This window comes from Macrotis lagotis, chromosome X, assembly GCF_037893015.1.
Source record: "Macrotis lagotis isolate mMagLag1 chromosome X, bilby.v1.9.chrom.fasta, whole genome shotgun sequence".
NCBI lineage: Eukaryota > Metazoa > Chordata > Mammalia > Peramelemorphia > Peramelidae > Macrotis > Macrotis lagotis.
This window is the reverse complement of record NC_133666.1, coordinates 637,619,310-637,640,189: the sequence shown is the minus strand read 5'-3', so window position 1 is coordinate 637,640,189 and position 20,880 is coordinate 637,619,310. Positions and strand designations below refer to the sequence as shown.

The 20,880-nt window shown below is 36.5% G+C and overlaps 1 protein-coding gene and 1 pseudogene across 5 annotated transcripts in view; one reads left to right on the top strand and one right to left on the bottom strand.

The window, feature by feature from the left end:
• GATAD2A (GATA zinc finger domain containing 2A) overlaps window positions 1-20,880 on the bottom strand; it is a 254,017-nt gene that overhangs the window by 71,990 nt on the left and 161,147 nt on the right. For 4 of the 5 annotated variants that reach the window (XM_074204205.1, XM_074204204.1, XM_074204203.1 and 1 more), the window contains one exon: window positions 17,524-17,792. In XM_074204205.1, coding sequence (XP_074060306.1) covers window positions 17,524-17,783 — 260 coding nt within the window. In that variant the 5' untranslated portion in view covers window positions 17,784-17,792. Of the gene's footprint in view, window positions 1-6,021; window positions 6,737-17,523; window positions 17,793-20,880 lie in introns of those variants that run through there. The other variant, XM_074204207.1, reaches the window with a different exon arrangement.
• LOC141500759 (BCL2/adenovirus E1B 19 kDa protein-interacting protein 3-like pseudogene) lies at window positions 11,089-11,720 on the top strand (annotated as a pseudogene).

Genomic DNA, 20,880 nt, shown 5'->3' with positions numbered 1-20,880 from the left:
CATAACCCAAAAGAAGAGAAATGAAAGGAAAGAAACATGAAAAGTATTTGCTTTTCATGAAAGGTCTGCAAAATCTATAGGAGTTAGATATACAAAAAGTTAGGTGCAATCACTCACTGAAGCAATCAATGGTTGTATTACAATAGTTCTGATCTTCTTAATATATTTAATTATGATCATTTTACAATTAAGATACATAAAATTGTTATTTTTCTCTGCACTTCTTTCTAAGAATAACTTTGGTTCAAGGTTGTGGAATTATATCACCCTCTAGTGGCTAAAGTCCAAAGAAGACATAAGGAACAGAGAAGGTAATCAGAAAACAGGTTGTAGAAGCCTCTTTTGTTGCTAAATCCTTTGGGGATGTTAGAAACGCTGTAGGATTTTATAAAACATAGATTGTTGGAACAGAATATTGGAGCTGAAAGGAATCCTTAAACATTACAATCTTAAAACTGGCAAAGTTGAAGGAGTTCATCGTATTCAATATCTCTCATTTTCTCGGCTAAAACATTATCCCTTCAGGGGCAATAAAACTGATTCCCCAGACTTGTATTATGAATTCGCAATAAGATAAACATAAAACAGCATACAGAATACAACATGCAGGTCAAAGAACAAAGCATTCTATTTCACTGTCTTCCATGCCTGGAATGATTTTTTTTTGCCACACTCCAAGAAGCACATTATTGGGATAACCTCATTATCCTTTAAGATAGATCATCTGCCTTGGTACTCCAATGTCATTATTACCCTCAGTCTCTCTGACTGGAACGTAGTGCCATGAACTTCATTCAAATCCTTCATTTAAGGGAGTCCAATTGAGACATTTTCTCACTTTGATGAACTTCCACAGAACTTCTTGAATTTTTTCACCACCTCCTGGTTTTTGCAAGGCAATGGGGTGACTTACCCTCACATAGCTAGGTAATTAAGTGTCTGAGACAGGATTTGAACTCAGGTCCTCCTGACTTCATGGTCAGTGCTTTATCCATTGAGCCACCTTCTTTTTCCTTCCATTAGGTTGTAAATTCCTTGAAGTTAGGGGCTGTCCTGATTTTTTCTTATTGGTACCCCCTCCAAAGCTTAGAACACAGTATATGGTTTATAAATGTTAAATGATTTGTTTCATATATTATTTATTACATTACAATAAGGTATAAGCTAAAACAAAGGTGGAAATTATTAGATTCTAGATCTGTCAACTATAGTTCATCAGGACAAATTTTTATAGGTTTAAAGGTACTGATAATTGATTTGGAGCTGAAAAGAATCTTGAAAACCCTGAAGATCAACTCCCTCAATTTGACAGATGAACAAACTAAAACACAGAGAGGTTAAGTGACTTATCTTGAGTAATTCAGGTAGAAAGCATTTGAAATGAGAATTGAATTCAAGTTTCCAGACTCCAAATCCAGGATCCTAACCATCATGCCACAATGACACTCAAAAACACAATATATAGCAAGTTACTACATTGGGGGGGGGGGGATGGACACTGACAAGCTAATCTTAATTTAGGGAAGGTAATCAACTATACAAGTATTGATGAAAAGAAGAACAATGCTCTGTGTGACTCTGAACAAATCAGTACTTCTCTGTTGGTCCCAATTTCCTCCTCTGTAAAATGAAGGAGAACCAGGGTGGGGGTAAGAAGGCCCAAATTGGACCATACAATTCTGATATATTATTCTTCCCCTACAACTCTAGACATTCAAAGATTCTAAAAAAAAGAAAAAAAGGAAAATAAACATTGCACTATCAAGAGATCAGTCCATGGAGAACAATCTTCACAACCAGGAGTTCCAATAAAGGTCTCATTTCTAAAATATATAGAGAATTGTATCAAATTTATAAGATCACAAGTCATTCCTCAATTGATAAATGGTCAAAGGATATGAACAGACAGTTTTCAAATGAAGAAATTACAACTATATATAATCATATGAAAAAATGCTCCAGGGCAGCTAGGTGGTGCAGTGGATAAAGCACCAGCCCTGGAGTCAGGGCTACCTGAGTTCAAATCCAGTCTCAGACACTTAATAATTACCTAGCTGTGTGGCCCTGGGCAGGCCACTTAACCCCCTTTCCCCTTACAAAAACCTAAAAAAAAAAAAATGCCCCAAATCACTATTGATTAGAGAAATGCAAATTAAAACAACAATATAAGGTATCATCTCACACCTAATAGATAAGGGAAGATGATCAGTGTTGGAGAGGTTGTAGGAGGAGTGGGCCATTGATGCACTGCTGGTGGAGTTGTGAATGATCCAACCTTTCTGGAGAGCAATATGGAATTATGCCCAAAGAGCAATGAAACTGTTCATACCCTTTGACCCAGCAATTTCAATTCTAGGACTATATCCAGAAGAAATTGTAAAAAAATGGGAAGTCCTACATGTTCCAAAATATTCTTAGCAGCTCCTTTTTGAAGTGGTGAAAGGATGCCTGTCAAGTGTGGAATGGCTAAACAAGTTGTGGTACATGAATACTATGAAATATTATTGTTCAATAAGAAACCACAAATGGTCAGACTCTAGAGAACCATGGAATGACTTACGGGATCTGATCCTGAGTGAAAAGAGTAGAGCCAAGAGAACAATGTACACATCAAAATTACGAGATGAACAACCTTGATGGAAGCAACTCCTCTCGACAGTCCAGAGAGCTAGACAATTGTATTTGACTGGTTATGGATGATATTATCCCCAACCAGAGGAAGAAAAGCACAACAAAACACATAGGGGAAAAAAAAACCCTTCTGAATTTCATGAACACTTTACAAAAAATTATCACTTACCCTTAATCCTAATTCCACATGCCTAAAACCACTAATTTGTAAATATGTATGTAAAATGCCAACCTGACTGTTCCCTGCTGAGGGGAGGTGGGGTGGGAAGGGAGGGTGGAGGGAAATTTTGAAACTTGGAAATATACATGTATAAGAGATCAGCCCTGTGCAATTTCTATCTTTCACCATCCTAAATGAGTTCAGTTCCGTTCCTGATAATGAGAAGTTTAAGGTTTTCCTAATAATTATAGGTTCTTTGCCCCTTCCAAAAAACTTTCTAAAAAACATAGGCAATAAATATTCACATTCCAAAAGCAATGTCTCCAAGGGTTCTTTTAAATAGGGAACATTCTTAGTATTAAAAAAAACTGTTTATAGATCAGAAGGTATTTGACAATGGACACAGAAGGGCAAAGAGATGTAATAGCTAGTAAAATAATATCAATGTTAATCTTCTAGAACTAGAAAGGGGGAAAGTTTAGGGAAAAAAAGATACAACAATTCATAATCTAAAGCCCACATTCAATGGAGAACTAAACATGACACTGTACCAAATGTTTTGCAAATATAATCTCAACTGATCCTCAACAAACCTGAGCAAAAAGTGATATTATTACCTCATTTTACAGATGTGGAAATTGAGACAAACAGATTAAAGTGACTTGCCCAGGTCACAAAGCTAATAATTGTCTGAGGTAGAGAAGAACTCAGGCCTGGGGAGAGCAGGGCAGAAAGAGAGATGAAGTATCTTTTATTTACAGGCAAAATTAATAACACAGGTACTGATTGTATATGTCGAGTGAATAAATCTGACCTCTTCATTCATATTTTTTAAGTTTTTTTGCAAGGCAAACGGGGTTAAGTGGCTTGCCCAAGGCCATACAGCTAGGCAATTATTAAGTGTCTGAGACCGGATCTGAACCCAGGTACTCCTGACTCCAGGGCCGGTGCTTTATCCACTACTCTTCATTCATTTTTAAAGCAACAGAGCTAAAGAGCTTAAATGGACATGTGTGAGGTAGCTAGATGGCACACTGGATAGAGCACCGGAGGACCTGAGTTCAAATCCAGCCTGAGATTTAAATTTCAGTCACTCATAGACAACTCTGAGGCTCTGAGATTCAAGAGATAATGGGGGCAAGAGAAATTTTTCAGAACAGAACCCTGGATTTAAAAGGATGCTCATGGATGATGAATCAACAGAAGGGAACGAGTAGGGAATGCACCAGGAGAGAGCAAGGTCACAAAACCCAGAGATCAAGGAGTATCCAGAGTATAGGACAAATGCTACAGAGATGACTGAGAAAAGGTCATGAGATCTGCCAATGGAAAGAACATCAGTATTTTAGAGAAAGCATTTGAAATAGAGTAATGAAATTGGATGACCAATCACAAAGGTAAGCAATGTAAACTTAACAACAATATGGGGGTTATGATGGATTTGTTCATTTCAGCAGTAAAACAATCAATTTTAAAAGTCTTGCCATAGCCAGAAAAGGAATGTATTATATCATTTTTTTCTCTGTTTTCTTTCTTCCATTTGGATCTGATTCTTCTCTCATACAACATGTTCAATATGGAGCTATATTTAGCATGGTTATAAATGTAGAGCTTATATGAGATTGTTTTCTGTCAAGGGAGAGGAAAAAAAGTAAAACTCAAAACTGCAAAAAAAAAATTGGTAAAAACTACATTGCGGGGGCAGCTAGGTGGCGTAGTGGATAAAGCACCGGCCTTGGAGTCAGGAGTACCTGGGTTCAAATCTGATCTCAGACACTTAAAATTTTTTTTTTTACTTGTGTGGCCTTGGGCAAGTCACTTAACCCCACTGCCTTGCAAAAGCTAAAAAACAAACCAAAAAAACTACATTGCATGTAGTTGGGAAAATAAATAAATAAAATATATCTTTATAAAAGAAATACTGTAACCTCCTAAAAGGCAGAGATGGATGCTTTTTGCCTTGGAATCTTCATCTTTTAGGACAATACCTGATATATGGTGGGCCCAACATTTGGGATTGCTAATTAGTATGCCCAGTAATTCAGAGGAGAAAAAAACTATAAGTCAAACAAGTGAGCAAACATGTATTAGATACTAACATTAGGGAAATGTATAACAGTCAGGCACTGGACTAGAGCTGAGAATCCAAAGACCCAAACTAAAAACAACCATCTCTGCTCTGAAGGAATATACATTCTAGAATTCAGGATACAATAACAGGATAGGGCACTGAATTTGGGAGTTGTGAAGACCTGAGTTCAATTCTGACTTCAGAGACATATTAGCTGTGTGAACTTGATCAAATCATTTACCTTAGTCTCAGTTCCTCATTTGTGAAATGGAGATATTTCCTCTGGCTGTCACGAGGATAAAATGATATATATATATATTTTTAGGTTTTTTTGCAAGGCAAATGGGGTTAAGTGGCTTGCCCAAGGCCACACAGCTAGGTAATTATTAAGTGATATATTTTTTTAAGTGCTTTGCAAATCTCAAAGTGCTATATAAAAGCTATCTATAATTATTACTGTGAGAATCATGAATACAGTTAAATATATATAATACATATACAAAGTAATTTGGTGGGGGGATATATACTACTAAACAACAAGGTGAATTCGGGAAAGACATACATGAGATGGAATCTAGGCTAAATTTGTTTGGAGAAAGACTGAAAAGTGCATTACAGGTATATGGAGCAGGAGTTAGAAAATCTGACATCAGGAACAATAAGGCCAGTTTAACAGGACCATAGAGTGCATAAAGGGAAATAATACAGAATAAGCATAGAGAGATAGTTTGAAATGCTATATTTCTCTAATACCATAAAATACATATACACACAATTACAGGAAGGAAGTCACCAGGCAGTTGGCAAAATGTATAGAGTGCTTGACTTGGAGTCAAAAAGACTAATCTTCCTGAATTCATATCTGGCTCAGGCATTTTCTGTGAGATCCTAATCAAGACACATACCTCATTTTGCCTCAGTTTCCTCATCTGTAAATGAATTGGAGAAGGAAATAATAAACCACTCCAGTATCTTTGCCAAGAAAATTCCAAATAAGGTTAGGAAGAATCAGATACAAATGAAACAAGTGAATAATAATAACAATAATATTAGAAATAAATGAAAAAAAAATTAAAAGGGAATCATACAGAAGAAATCAGTAAGTTTGGAGGAGAAATCAATATAAGGGAAAAGATAATGAGATCTATTTGAGACATACTGAATTTGAGGCTTCTGTGACCCATAAAATTCAAAAGAAGCAATTGGTGATGTTGGACTGCAGTTCAGAAGAGGATATAGGGTTGATTTATAAATCTAGAAAAACAGAATAAAGAAAATTTAAAAAGGGAGATGATATAGTCAACAATAGTATATAGTACTTATCTGAGAACAGTGTAGATAAACAATAAATTAGACCCAAGACTAAAAGTACTGGATTTTTAATACAGCTTTTAATAAAATATAGAACTTGTTTAATGATCCCAAATGTCTCCCAGAAAAAAAGGTATAGGGTTCAATAGAGAAGTTGCTTTATAGAATATAAGTCTCCAAAAACAGCAGATATCACACAGATGGCACCAAAAAGGTGCATGCTGGGTATAAGCAGACTGTAATATAGAACCTATGAGGAATTTCAAGAACTGAAGCTAAAAAAATGTCATCAATGAAATGAAGCTAAGAAAAGACGAACTAATCACAGCCAGAAGAAGGGACAAGTAGAGAATCAATGTCCTTACTATTCTTTGAATTTCAAGAAAAAAAAGAGAGAATGATCTTGTGTACAAAGTGTAGACATCCTCCAACCCCCAATCAAGAAAATTTTTGTGGGGGTGGCTAGGTGGCATAGTGGATAAAGCACCAGCCCTGGAGTCAGGAGTACCTGGGTTCAAATCCGGTCTCAGACACTTAATAATTACCTAGCTGTGTGGCCTTGGGCAAACTACTTAACCCCATTTGCCTTGCAAAAACCTAAAAAAAAAAAAAAAAAAAAAAACCCTAAAAAAAAATTTTTTTGTGGAAAAGAAAGTCATAGACAAAGAGTCATAATATAGTATGAGCAGAAATGGTGTCAAATCTGAATCTCTGAGAGGTGGGGAGGGAGGAAGGGTATCAAACAAAATGGTGAAGTTATAGATTCATGTGAATAGCTTATTGAAATATGAAGTCTATTCATTTTCTCAATCATTAGTTTTTTTGCTTTCAAAACTACCTTCTATATTTTTGCTCAAAATATACATCATTAGGTAGACCCATCCTATCCTGCTTCCCTTTCCTCAGTAGAATATAAGCTTCTTGAAGGTAGAGGCTATCAATTCTGGCTTGAAATCCTCAGCATCTAGCATAGTGTCTAGACATAGTAGATGCTTAATAAATGTTTGCTGATTGATATCTTCTTGTCTCAGAAGATCTAAGGAATTATTTTTCTTACTTGTCTAACTCAGATTCATCCTTTAGAAAGCGGAGATGTAATTATCTTAACAATGGTCTAAAAAAAATGCTAGACTAAAAACCTATTGTGAATCATCTTTCCAGCACAATATCATAAACTTTATAGTATTTTATGACACAGAGTCTACTTTAAAAGCAAGCAACCAGGACAGAATCTGTGTAAGAGAAATAAGAATCCAGACTTAGGCCAGCACCATGTGAATGCTCACAGTCGATCACTGAGCCCTAGGCCCAAGTCTTGGGGGTTTCACAAAGATGCCAGTAGCTAGGATACAACACCTTGAAGCTCCAAATGAAGCCTGAAATTCAGAAATTCCCAAAACTGATCACAGACAACACTTGGTCCAGACCAGCAGCTTAGGGATTGGAACATGAATGGAGTGTCCAAAACACCTAGCACAGAGTCATCCAGAGCACACACTGGACTGTGTGGAGTTGAAGAAAGTAGCACAAAGAGGTTCTCTGAGAGGAGCAAGAATCACAGATTCAGTCCTGAAAGGGACCCTACCTAGGTGAAGAGTTTTAGGTTGTCCAGAGTAGATTGCTAGAAAATCGACTAAACAAATAAACAAGAAACAAAGTAATAAAAAATAAAAAGCTATCATGAGATCAGAAATATCTTAAGGATAAAACCTAGAAGAGAATAACTGCTGAACTCAATAAAGTCTCAAAGAAAAAATTGGCTTTGGGAAAGCTGAAGAAGATACATAAAATAAATAGTTTAAAAATGGTATTATAAATAAAATAGCAGAAAGAACCAGGAAAAAAGGAAATAACTTGGAATAACAGGCACATGTAAAAGACTGTTTGAAAATTAGAATGGTACAAATTAGAAGTTAATGATGGCATGAGATAAAAACTATTAAAATAAAGTGAAAAACTGAAATATATATATATGTATATATATTTTAATATTAAAAAGAACTGACCTAAAAATCAGATAAGAGAAAAATTTAATCATTACAGGACTACATAAAATTCATAACCTTGCAAAGTATCTATATATTCTACTTCAAAAGATCATGAAAAAACTGCCCAAATTTCTTAGAACCACAGAGAAAGAATCCAGTTAATTCCTGAAAGAAATTCCCAAATGAACATTCTGAGCAAAGTCCAAGCCAAAATATAAATCTTCTAGGTCAAAGAAAAAAATACTGCAAAGTTCCAAGGTATCAAGCCAAATCACACACGATTTAGCAGCTACCATACAGGGAATACAACATGTCTAAAATAAAAAGACTAGAACTTACAACCGAGAATAACTTACTCAGCAAAGATGAGTGTAATCCTTCAGGACAAGGAAGGGAAAAAAGGGATCAGAACTAAGTAGAAACTTTAAAACACAAAGATAGGAGTCAAGAAAAGTATAAAAAGAAAAATGTAAGAAAGTAAGCAGAAATGATTTTATAAGGGAAAGTGAATCTGCATTCTAGTGGGGGAATGGAGAGTAGAGGTAAATGATATAAACATCTTCTAAGAATTATAATGATAAAGGGCGGCTAGGTGGCGCAGTGGATAAAGCACCAGCACTGGAGTCAGGAGTACCTGGGTTCAAATCCAGTCTCAAACCTAGCTGTGTGGCCTTGGGCAAGCCACTTAACCCCATTTGCCTTGCAAAAAAAAAAAAAAGAATTATAATGATAGCAAGGGAACAGAGGGAAAGTCAAATAAGAGGGAAAGTCAAATAAGATGGAGAGTCTGGGGGGGGGAAGGCGGTAGTGGTGATTTTATGTTTTTATTTTGGAAAAAAGATGTTTTTATAATAAAGAGAAAGGGAGGAACAGAAGATGATATACTAGGAGAAGAAAAGAAGAATGGACAAAGTATGACTTATCCTACATAATCATGGAGACTTATACATAAATGAGGAAGGGAGAAACATCACTTGAACCTCACTTTAAACTAATGCAAGAAGAAGCAGAAAAACAATTTAAATTAAATGCTGCCTATCTACTGACAGGGGGTGATAATAAAAGTGACATGCATTGTGAAAAATGTTTATGGACATGGCAAATGTAGAAATGTTTTGTTTAACTGTAGATTTGTTGCAAAGGTTTTGATTTCCTTTTTTTCTCAGAATGAGGGAAGAAAAAATAGGTGATGGGAGAGAGCACAGATGTTTGTTAAACGAAAATAATAAAGATTTAAAAAATAAGAAAGCCAAAGAATGTAACTAGAGTAAAATGTTATTTTGTACTAGATTTTTTTTAAGTTTTTATTTATTTATTTATTTAAGGCAGTGGGGTTAAGTGATTTGCCCAAGGTCACAAAGCTAGGTAATTATTAAGTGTCTGAGGCCGGATTTGAACTCAGGTACTCCCGACTCCAGGGCTAGCGCTCTATCCACTGCGCCACCTAGCTTCCCCCTCTGAATTAGATTCTGATGAATAAGATTAGTAAAGTAGACATTAAATGGGAGGAGAAAATGATCAGAATCAGAGTTTGGAAGGGTACATTTCAAAGCATTCAGAAAACAGTCAAACTCTCATGTCTCATGTTTCAAGTTTGCTCAAAGACATTATGTTCTCTAGGGCACAATTCTAATACACAAATGACTACAACCATGAAGGAAAAGAAGTTCTCTAAAGAGATATTAACAAGTCAAATTTTTAAAAAAGATATATAGAAGACAGAAACAAGGTAGGCAACTAAGGGTAACTAAAAAGCATAGCAAGTTCCCACAAAAATGGTATCAGAAGCTTAAAAGCCTAGAATGAGCTGAGGCTTGAAATAAATACTTAAAATACAAAGTGTTCTTAGCTACATTCAAATCAAGAGGAAAAAAAAACAGTAACTGGAGAAAGTCTGGTTATGTAGAATTCTCACCAAGTGGGAGCTCAGGATCTCAAAGTTGGAGTTAGTAAGCAGTGTTGAAAAGGCAATGAAATAGACTCTAAATCATAACTTTTTATAACACTATACTCACCTTATTATCTTACATAACTGACTACTTTCTTAAAAAAGTCTTTTTTGATTGATTGTCCATTTCAAACCCTTCATAAGGGTTTTTTTTAGGCCATCTTTTCACACACACACACACACACACACACACACACACATACACTCTCTCCCCTGGTATCTCATCAACTGCCATATGTTTAATTATAAACTCTGTTAAAGGACTCTAAAATCTATATTACATGGAGCTAATGTACTCTATTCTTGCATCAGCAACTGACTGCTGGACATTTTCATAAGGATGCATAATTACCATCTTAAGCTCAACATGTCCCAGTTATAACTCATCATCTTTCTCCCCAAAACAGCTCTACTGAAACTTTATTTTTTTTTAGTTTTTGCTAGGCAATGGGGTTAAGTGGCTTGCCCAAGGCCACACAGCTAGGTAATTATTAAGTGTCTGAGGCCGGATTTGAACTCAGGTACTCCTGACTCCAAGGCCAGTGCTCTATATGCTGTGCCACCTAGCCGCCCCTGCAACTTTCTTATTCTGATGAATTCATTATAACATATTCCTATTCACCCAGAGTCACAACCTAGAATTACTAAATGCTTCTCTTTCCAGGCAACCACATATCTAATCATTATCTTTTTGTTGATTCTATCTTCACAATATCTCTCATGATTGCTTCCTTCTCTCCATTCACATGCCTACCATCCTAGTTTATAGCATAGTGGATAGAACACTGGTTTTAGAATCAGGAAAAAAAAAAATCAGAAAAAAAAATCAGAAAAAAAAAATCAGGGCTTGTTGTGTTGCCGCCCGAGAGCTGGAGCCGGAGCCCGAGCCGGAGCCCGAGCCGCTGCTGTGCCTCCCCAGCTCCCGCCGCGCCAACCGGCTGGGCCACCCGACCGTGTCGTCCTCGCTGGTGGAGCCCGCGGGCCTCAACAGTTCCTGGGTGGAGCTACAGATGAACAGCAACAGCAATGGCAACGATGGCAATGGAAATGGGAAAAATGGGGGACTGGAGCACGTTCCCTCCTCATCCTCCATTCACAATGGAGACATGGAGAAGATTATTTTGGACGCCCAGCATGAATCGGGACAGAGTAGTTCCAGAGGCAGTTCTCACTGTGACAGCCCTTCCCCACAAGAAGATGGTCAGATAATGTTTGATGTGGACATGCACACCAGCAGGGACCATAGCTCTCAGTCTGAAGAAGAAGCTGCAGAAGGAGAAAAAGAAGTGGAAGCTTTGCAGAAAAGTGTGGACTGGGTATTGGACTGGTCCAGTCGTCCTGAGAACATCCCCCCCCCAAGGAATTCCACTTCTGGCACCCTAAGTGTTCCGTTTCTTTGAGTATGAGGAAAAGTGGAGCCATGAAGAAAGGGGGCATTTTCTCTGCAGAGTTTCTTAAAGTATTCATTCCATCACTGTTCATCTCTCATGTTTTGGCTTTGGGACTAGGCATCTACATTGGAAAACGCCTCAGCGCCCCATCCACCAGCACATACTGAGGGAGAGGAGAGCCTGGAGCGCCTGCCCCGTGCCATGCTGTCCTGTCACCTTAGTGTACGAGACCATTCTGAGCATGCCCCAGTCCTAGACCTCTTTTTACATATCCTCCTTCCAGCTCCCCTTGGGATTCAGTATTTTATTCGAACTCTTGGGAGGTGTTTTCATGACCTCATTTCCTTTTTGGTCTGTAAGACCCTAAGTTTCCTTCACAGAGTTTACTGTTGTTTAGAAATTTGCAGTCTTCTTTTCAATGCAGATGCCACCAGCAAATGATTTTTTTCCATAACCCTGTTTTTGTTGCCTCCTTTTCAATCCCACCTGAGTTAGAGCTGCAGCATTCCCATAGAAATATTGACTGCTTTACGACAATGACCATTACTCTTTTAAAAAAAGAAAACAGGTTAGCAAGTATCCTATCAAACCTGGATTTTTTTCAAGACAAAGACAAGCTCTCAGAAACTTACAATTTATAGCTATAACAAAAAAAAAAAAAAAAGAAACAAAAGTAGTCTGTGGCAATAAAAAAAATGTATTTAAAACCAGCTTTGGGGCCATTTTCTCTCAAGCCTCCTGGTGCTGACTGGCACGTTGAGAATTTACAGAAGGCTGGCTGCACCAATAAATGATGGAGACTAAGCAGGGTAAACCCTGAAGTATGACCAGTGTGTTGACAAGAAGGTTGGTTTTGGGATGACGCAGAACCCTTCTGATAGACAGGGTCTCAGGCCTAGATGGGAAAAGAAAGATGGCATTTGGGGACTTTGGGTGTTGGGAGTTTTTCCTGCTGTTGTTTTCATTTTTCATCTCTTTCCTTTTGCCCCCCCCCCCAAAGAGAAGCTCTTGAATAAGTTGTAGTTAGTTGGTTCAGTGCATTTACAGGCTTCTTAATAAAAATTTCATTTCATCTGGAGCCCTTTAAAGATAGATACCCTCAGGCTTCCAGAGCTATTCCGAGCCTTCAGGCTGCTAGCTGGAGCAGTCCTGGGGTTGGGGAGCAGTTGACCAAGTTCTGAAATGCTGCCTTTTTGGGTGGTCTTCCAGAGCTCCCCCTTGGGACTATTTACTGTACAATCTTCCCCAGGGCAATGCTAGGGACCCCTCAAGCAGGATTTCCCCTGAGGCTTCCTGCTCTTGGTGACAGAATTCTTCATTTGGGGAACACAGCCTCTTCTTCAGTGATACTTTCCTTCTTCAAAATGTGAAGCTTTAGTACCAAATTGTTAGGAAGCGTTAGGATCACCAGTGTCCTCAAGTAGATGGGATTGGATTTCAGAACATGTAGCATGACTCTGAAGGATGCTACTCTCTTGTTTGATATAGAAATAATTACCGTTTATGTTAATGGACTTTCACATTGGCCATTTAGAGAACCACCGTTCATTTGAAACTAGCAATTTGCTCATTTACTTAGTGCTTTAGGTAGCTGTGAGTAAAATACTAAGACAAGCAGGTAGGCCAATTTGCAGAAACTGTTCCATCCAACTGCATTCCACATCATGTTTTATAAAGTGGATGTGTTCTGGCAGAAATGAATAGACAGTCCAAACACAGAATTCAATTCTTAACGGACTCATTTGTAGTAGTAAAACTGGCTTTGGCAAGTGTGAGATAACTCCTTGGTTAGGCTTACATTTGTTTTCTCTTAGCATCTGAGAAATCATGGTAGGGTGTGAGCCAGGGCCAAAAGAAAAGCAACAATTAATTCTTTTTAGATGTCTTTGTTATTTCTCTTCTCCATCTGAATTCTGAATGTGGTAACACTTGATTTGCCTTCTGCAACCTATTTATTTCAAATATATATCTTGGATTTTAGTTGGAGGTAAAAGGAGAAGTCTGGTGTGGCTATTCACAAGATGGCATTGAATCTATGGTTTCAAAATTAGATAAATGGAAAAGGCTAGTTTACTCATAAGGACTAATGAATGGCACCTTATTTTGTATTAAAATTGGCACAGTTCAGAGGTGGAGGGAGAAGATTTCTATTTAAAATTGGGCACATCTTCAAAAGAGAAAGAAATGCATCAATCACCCTTTACAGGTTAAGATTGGTTGGTTTTTATCTGTAGTGTGTTTAAAACTTGATTATCTTTACAGCTTTTTAACCATTGAAAATAAATCCATCTCTGTCCTCTTATTTCTCCAGTAGCTGTGAAATCAACTGTTTTTGGAATCTTTCTTAAATAAATAAAAATGGCTAGAGCTTGTTATCAGAAGATGATACAAGGCAGTATTTATTGATAACCATGCCAGATGCTTGTGGTGGAAGTCTTGGTCTCCCAAACTTTGAGTGAACAAAAAACCAGATCAATGTGTAATCGGAAAAGGGTTTCAACTGTTAACAATGAAGTTTTGTAAAGATAAACGTTGTTTTAAAAGCTTTATACCTGTTTACAGTTTTGGAAATAAATGCAGGCTTCATTTTTCTTATGTTTAATGAAAACTGGCTTAATATTTGTAAATAGGATCAAGAGTAAAATTGCATAAACTTGCACATTGAAAAATGGAGCAAGTTAGTGTGTGTAGCAGAGCATTGACTATTGGGAGGAAATGAGAAATGGAAGACCACCATTCAGATTCATTCAGCAAATTGAACCATTTGATGAAATGATTGGAATTAACTGAGCCAAAGTGATTCTGCATTCTTCATCGATTTAGTTATTAGCACTTTGTAACAATATATACAGTTTACAGTATGTGTAGAAGTTGTAGTTATAAACATTCTGTGCCATTAAAGCTCTCACAAAACTGAAAAAAAAAAAATCAGGAGGATGGGAGTTCAAATCCAGCCTCTGACACTAACTGTGTGTCCTTGGGCAAGTTAACTTAAACCTGATTGCCTTACATCCAGAGTGATCACCAGTTGTCCTGATTCCTATGTGTCCACTGGACCCAGATAGTTCTGAAGGAGAAAGTGAGGTTGGTGATTTAGCACAGTCCCTCCCCCCAATCCAATTCATGTGCTTGTCATGGCATCACCTCCCTGATGTTGTGGTCTTCTTTGAAATGAAGGCCAAATATTATTATCCTAGTTCATTCAAATCTGATCATCTCTTAACTAATCTAAAACCTCCTAATTAAACTCCCTTTAGCCTTAGTTATCTTTCAATTCATTATTCACAGCTGACAAATAAGATATTTTTAATGCACAGAAGTAAATTATTCTTCTGTTTGATAGCTCCCTACTGCTTCTGGAATAGAATAGAAATTCAACTTGGAATTTGGGGTCTTCCATATTCAACTGTCAATCTATCTTTCCAGACTTATTTTCACATACTACACATTCCTGCCAAATTGTGAACTCTACATTTTCAGAAATTGTTCTGCATACATAGAATGTTCTCCCCTCCAAGATTTTTAGAATAATACCTTCAAGATTCAGCTCAAGGTAATACCTCTTCCATTGGACTTCCCTAATTCACAGTTAATAAAATATCTTTTCTTCTGAAATTACCAGGACACTTGATAAACATTTATTAAGTACCTATTATACAAAGGATAAAAAAAAGACAGTATAAAAAAATAAAAGCAGTTTCTGTCCTCAAGGAGCTTACCATATAATGAGGAAAACAACAAGATTATAAGTAAGTATAAACAACTATATAGGGAAAACAGGAAATAATTGGGAGGGGAGGCACTAGAATTAAAAGACGTAAAGATTTCCTGTAACATATCAGATTTTAGCTGAGCATTCCAGACATGGGGGACAGTCAGAAAAAATGTCCAGAGCCAAAAGAAGGAGCACCTTGTTTAAGGAATAGCAAGAAGGCCAGGGTTGATGGCTCAAAGTATCTGTGAAGTAAAGTGAAGAGGTAGGGCTAGGTTATAGAGTTGAGAATATTATATTTGATTATGGAGGTGACAGAGAGTAAGTTTATTGGGGCAGGGGGAGGAAGAGTAGGAATCAGGGATAACAGTTGACAACAGTGCAGTATGGACCTGCACATTAGGGATCAACTGATAAGGGCCTACACCATGGTAAGTAACAGTATCAGTAGAGAGGAGTACAATTAAGAGTTGCTGCAAAGGTGAAATTGCCAAATCTTAGCAACAGATTCATTATATGGGAATAAGAGAAAGCGGGAAGTAGAGAATGATACCTAGAGTGTGAGCTGGAAGCCTAGGATTGCCTTTGACAATAATTGGTAAGAGGCGTGGGGGAGGAGGAAAGAGAGGCTTGTGGGTAAAAAATATCAACTACCCTTTTTCATACTTGTATTCAAAGTGCCTGACATGTGATGGGAGTTTAATATATTTTTATTGACTGGCTGACTGTTCCATGGATCTATTTTTACTATTTTTTCCAGTACTAAATAGTTCTGATAATTACTACTTTAAAATAAGTTTTAAGGTAGAGGTCTAGAAATATAATTCTCTCTTCATTAACTTCTTTTTATTTACTGTTTCTCTTGATAGTCTAGATTTTTTGGTTCTTCCAAATAAAATTTGCCATTATCTTTCTGCATCTATAAAGTATCCCATTGGCATAGTGCTAAATCTGTATATTATTTAGGTGGTAATTGTCATTTACCTTGATTTAAGTTCTTTAAAAAAACACTTCTTTTTTTCTGAGAACTGAAAGAGCAGTGGTTCCTCAAATCCTTTAAACCACAACTTTCAAATAAGGCAAAAATCTCTGCAAATTACTGAAATATTACTCTAACATACTTTAAACACAACTTTTATCCACATTTTTTGATTTTGTATCACATTTGTTGGGGGGAATCTAATTAAATATCTCTAACAAGAGTCTGATATCAGTTATATAGGCAACTAAAAGAAATAAGAACAAAGACCAGTATCTATATGAGGTTGAAATCTATGAACAATTCTCAAAGAAGAGTAACAAACTATTAAGAGAAAGAAAAATCAAAATAGCTTGGAAGTTTCAAGTTAAAAATCAGAAAACTGACAAAGATGAAAAAAAAAAGGAGAATTGTAATTGTCACAGGCATTATGGGAAAGGACAAGCCCACTACTGTATTGTTGGTGGCGCTATATGGATTCTAGAAATTAAGAAACACTTAAAGAAAGCTAAATTACAACTCTTTGAAATCAAGGGATTCCACTGCTAGACACATACCTAAAAAGAATTTCAATGAGAAAAAGAAAAGCCCCAATATAACATCAAAATACTTAGCTCACGGGGCAGCTATGTGGCACAGTGGATAGAGCACCAGCCCTGGAGTCAGGCAGACCTGAGTTCAAATCCAGTCTCAAACACTTAATAATTACCTAGCTGTGTGGCCTTGAGCAAGCCACTTAACCCCATTGCCTTGCAAAAAAAAAAAAGCTCACAACATTTTTTTTTTGGCAATAGCAAAGTACTGGAAACAAAAGATATGCCCACTAATAAGGAAATGTGGTATGTGAATGTAACAGGATAGTAATATGCTTAAGAAACAAAAAATGTGATGAATATGGAGAAGCATGAGACGATTTATATGAACTGATGCAAAGTATAATAAGCAGAACCCGGAAAACAAGATGCACAATAACTATAAAAAGGTAAATGGATAGAACAAAACAAATGAATCTGAATTCTACAGAATTAAAAGGATCATTGACAGGCCCCAAAGATTATGACAAGGTATGAAACACTGAATATAATCTCAAAATCTTTTTAATGCCATTTAGTTTGCCCTACCTTTTTTTCTCCTTTTAATTCATAATTAAAGTACAGATAAGAGAGAAATTAGAATATAGAGGGATGTTAAAAAATAATAAAAATTTATTTTTAAGAAAATTATGAGCTTAAGGCATTAATTATATAGCAAAGTAAAAAAGCCATAAGAAATAAGAGTTTGTTAGCTCAGATTCAAAATTTTAGCTGACCCCTTGACCAAGTTACTACCTACCTTTTTGAGGTACTCATATCTACTGGCTCATCACTTGTCTGGACTTCCACTTTAATAGTTGCCTTAACTTCCCCTTTTAGTAATCCTTGGACCTTGGCTGCTCCAGGTTCAGACTTCATTTTTAAGTCACCTTCAGTCTTGTGTTCTGATCCCAGTAATCCTTTCTCCATTTTTATTTTTTTACTATCCACATCATTTAGGGTTGTTTCACGTTCAAGTGCTCGTTTTTGACTTCGTGTTCTGCATGCTTCTTCGGTCATTCTGAAGTTCTAGTAAGAAAAAAGAGGGACGGGGGAAGACAAGTTTAAAATTTTCTGAAATAAAGTCTGTATCTTATTTATTTTTTTGTTTCTCTGAAGCTGACTTTTTGAACTTTTCTCCATTCATATAATAATGAAAAGGGTTGTTATAGTCAAACAAGTTGTTTCTGAAGCACATCATAAAATTCCCTTTCTTCAAAATGGTTTTTCTTCTACACTTAGTCATAGTTCCTAGTCACCAGTGGTATCATCATGGCAAAGAGAAATCGATAAGCTATATAGTAAGTATGGGAGTACAACTATAAACCACTCTAATGCACATCTAGAAATCTTCAAAGATGAAAAATGAAAGTTGGTTGCTTACCAAAAAGAAAAAAGCTTCTTTCTGCACTCCAGTCTCAAAGACAAATAAGGAATAAGAAATCTCTATCTGAATTTCTCTGCAATTTCTGTCCCTGGGGTCTGAAACATCTGCATTTGCTGTCAATTATCAGGAATCTTATGTGAAGGGGGAAAGAACTACCTTGTCTTGCAGAAAAAGAGGTCTTTTTGAATCTCTGTCCAGTCTTATTCCTCAAGAAACTAAGCTACTGTCATTGTGATAATATTCAAGTTGATACTTTCTACACCCTTTTAATGAATTAGGCCCGTTTACCCATTGCGAGCACAGGAGGTGCTCAACTCCTCTGGGGTCATATTTAACCCTTGCAATTCCAGAGTCATTGAAACTTTTAGCCCGGATGGGTTTGGGCATTTCACTCTGCCACTTTCCTGTACCTGTATCAAACACATATCTAGATGAAAAAAGCTGAGTCAGTTTTTGATCCCATGACATCACTGGGCTCCACATGACCCTTCCCAGGATTCAGTCTGAGAGACAAAGCACTTTCCAGAAAACCAGTCTGAACCGGTTCCAGACAACAAGCTGAAGTGTTGTTAACCCTCACAGAGACACAGCAGCAGCAAGCAGTAGCAGCAGCAGCAGCAGCAGCAATGTATGTCTGCAAGGCTGCTGTTGGCATTCCAAAACACAAGTCTGGCAGGGTAGCATCACTGCTCTTAAAGAGGCAGCTGTCTAAAAATTCCAAGATTATTTTGGTCTTTTGGACTTTTCTGTGGCAAAAGGGACTCGATGGCTCGTTGGTTTGTTTTTTAATTTAGAAGATATATTTAGGAAAGCCCAGGTCTTAAGACAGAGAGAGAGATATAGAGATTTAAAATAAAGATATAGAGAATTAAGAACTGAAAGTCTGTCGAAGTCTAACAAAGTAGAACTACAAAGCCTATCAGACACCTGGAAAACTTGAAGAAAAGGGGTATCTTAAAAAAGAAAGCACTCTCTCTATGCTATAATTCAATAATACAAAATCCAGAAGATCAATTTCTTAGCTTTACTGAGCTTAGCTTTTCCTAGTTAGGAAAACAATAGACAATTATACATTGTTCCCTTATTAATTTGAAAGGGACAAATGTAAAATAAAATAAAGGCTAAATATAATGCTTACTGAAAGAGAAAAAATAACATGGGACATTAAGGTAAAAACAAACCATGTTCCACTGGGTTTCTTGCCATAAGCTCCACCTACCTTCTCAATGCCACTCCTGATCCACCATCACAGCTTTACTAATACAATCCTAAACATCACATTTTTTTGAGGGTTTTTTTTTTGTGCAAGGCAATGGGGTTAAGTGACTTGACCAAGGCCACATAGCTAGGTAATTATTAAGTGTCTGAAGCCAGATTTGAACTCAGGTACTCCTGACTCCATTTGAGCCACCTATAGCCACCTCCAACATCACCTTTCTTAATATACAGTATAATGACATGATAATACAAATTACCATAAAGTAATTATTCAAACTAGCTTATTTTATAGAACATGAAAAATTAATTCCTTCCAGCTCTAAATCAAAGATTCTATGACTTAAAAACAAAAACAAAGAAGCCAAAAACTCTGGGTCAGTGCTTTTTCCATATTGTCATGTAAAGATGGTACCATAGTAATTATAATTGTGTATTATATGAACTTTCAGGAACCTAGCATTAACGAAGCAATATAAATCATAACCTCCTCTTACAAGGAATTCAAAGAGAATCAGATTAATTTGAGGAACTGGTTATACCATCCCTTGTTCAGTTAAGCAATACTCCACTTAAGCAGGATTAACTCCAAAGAGAACAGAAAGACAATATTTTTTGTGAACTGTAATTGTAAAACTATTAGAATTAAGTGAGAGAAGATTGGTTTGCTATTTGGAGATGTCTATTTCCATTAATTATTGTGAGTAGATGAACAAAAATATATCATTTTGGGGGAGGGGATTATAGTTCTGAAGTCTTTCAGTATTGTCTTCCTTTATATTATGGGCTGATCATTACAGTGACTTGTCATGACGTTAGAGAATTAATGGTGAACCATGTCTCCCTCTGCTCTGTTAGGTTAGAGATTTTTTTGGCATGAAAATGAGACATATACAAGTCAGACAAATTTGCTTAACTGACTCTGTTTAAAGGAAAGGCTCTACCACTGGGGGCCAGTCAATGAGAAGTGACAGTAATCTTTTAAAAAATAGTACTGACATAACCTTTTAAAAAATAATAAACTCGGGGGCGGCTAGGTGGTGCAGTGGATAGAGCACCAGCCTTGGAGTCAGGAGTACCTGGGTTCAAATCTGACCTCAGACACTTAATAATTACCTAGCCGTGTGGCCTTGGGCAAGCCACTTAACCCCATTGCCTTGAAAAATCTAAAATAATAATAATAACAATAATAATCTCAAACTAAAAACACAACTTCTTTTATCATTCAAACTTAAAAATTTACAAGGCAATTTAATTCATAGTTCTACAGAACTGTAGAACTAGGAGAAATTTTGGAGATCATCTAGTCCAGATAATTTGGCCAAAAAATACATTGAGGCTTTAACTACATCAATTGAATCCATAAAGACTTAAAAATCAGTATAAAGAAAATCTCTGAGATAATATATTTGTGAAAATGATGCAAATTTGAAAAATTAAGTCAGTTTTCAAGCTAAAAAAGTATAGCATGAAATAAAATTTGTGATACATATTTTATATTTAATATTCTTAAGA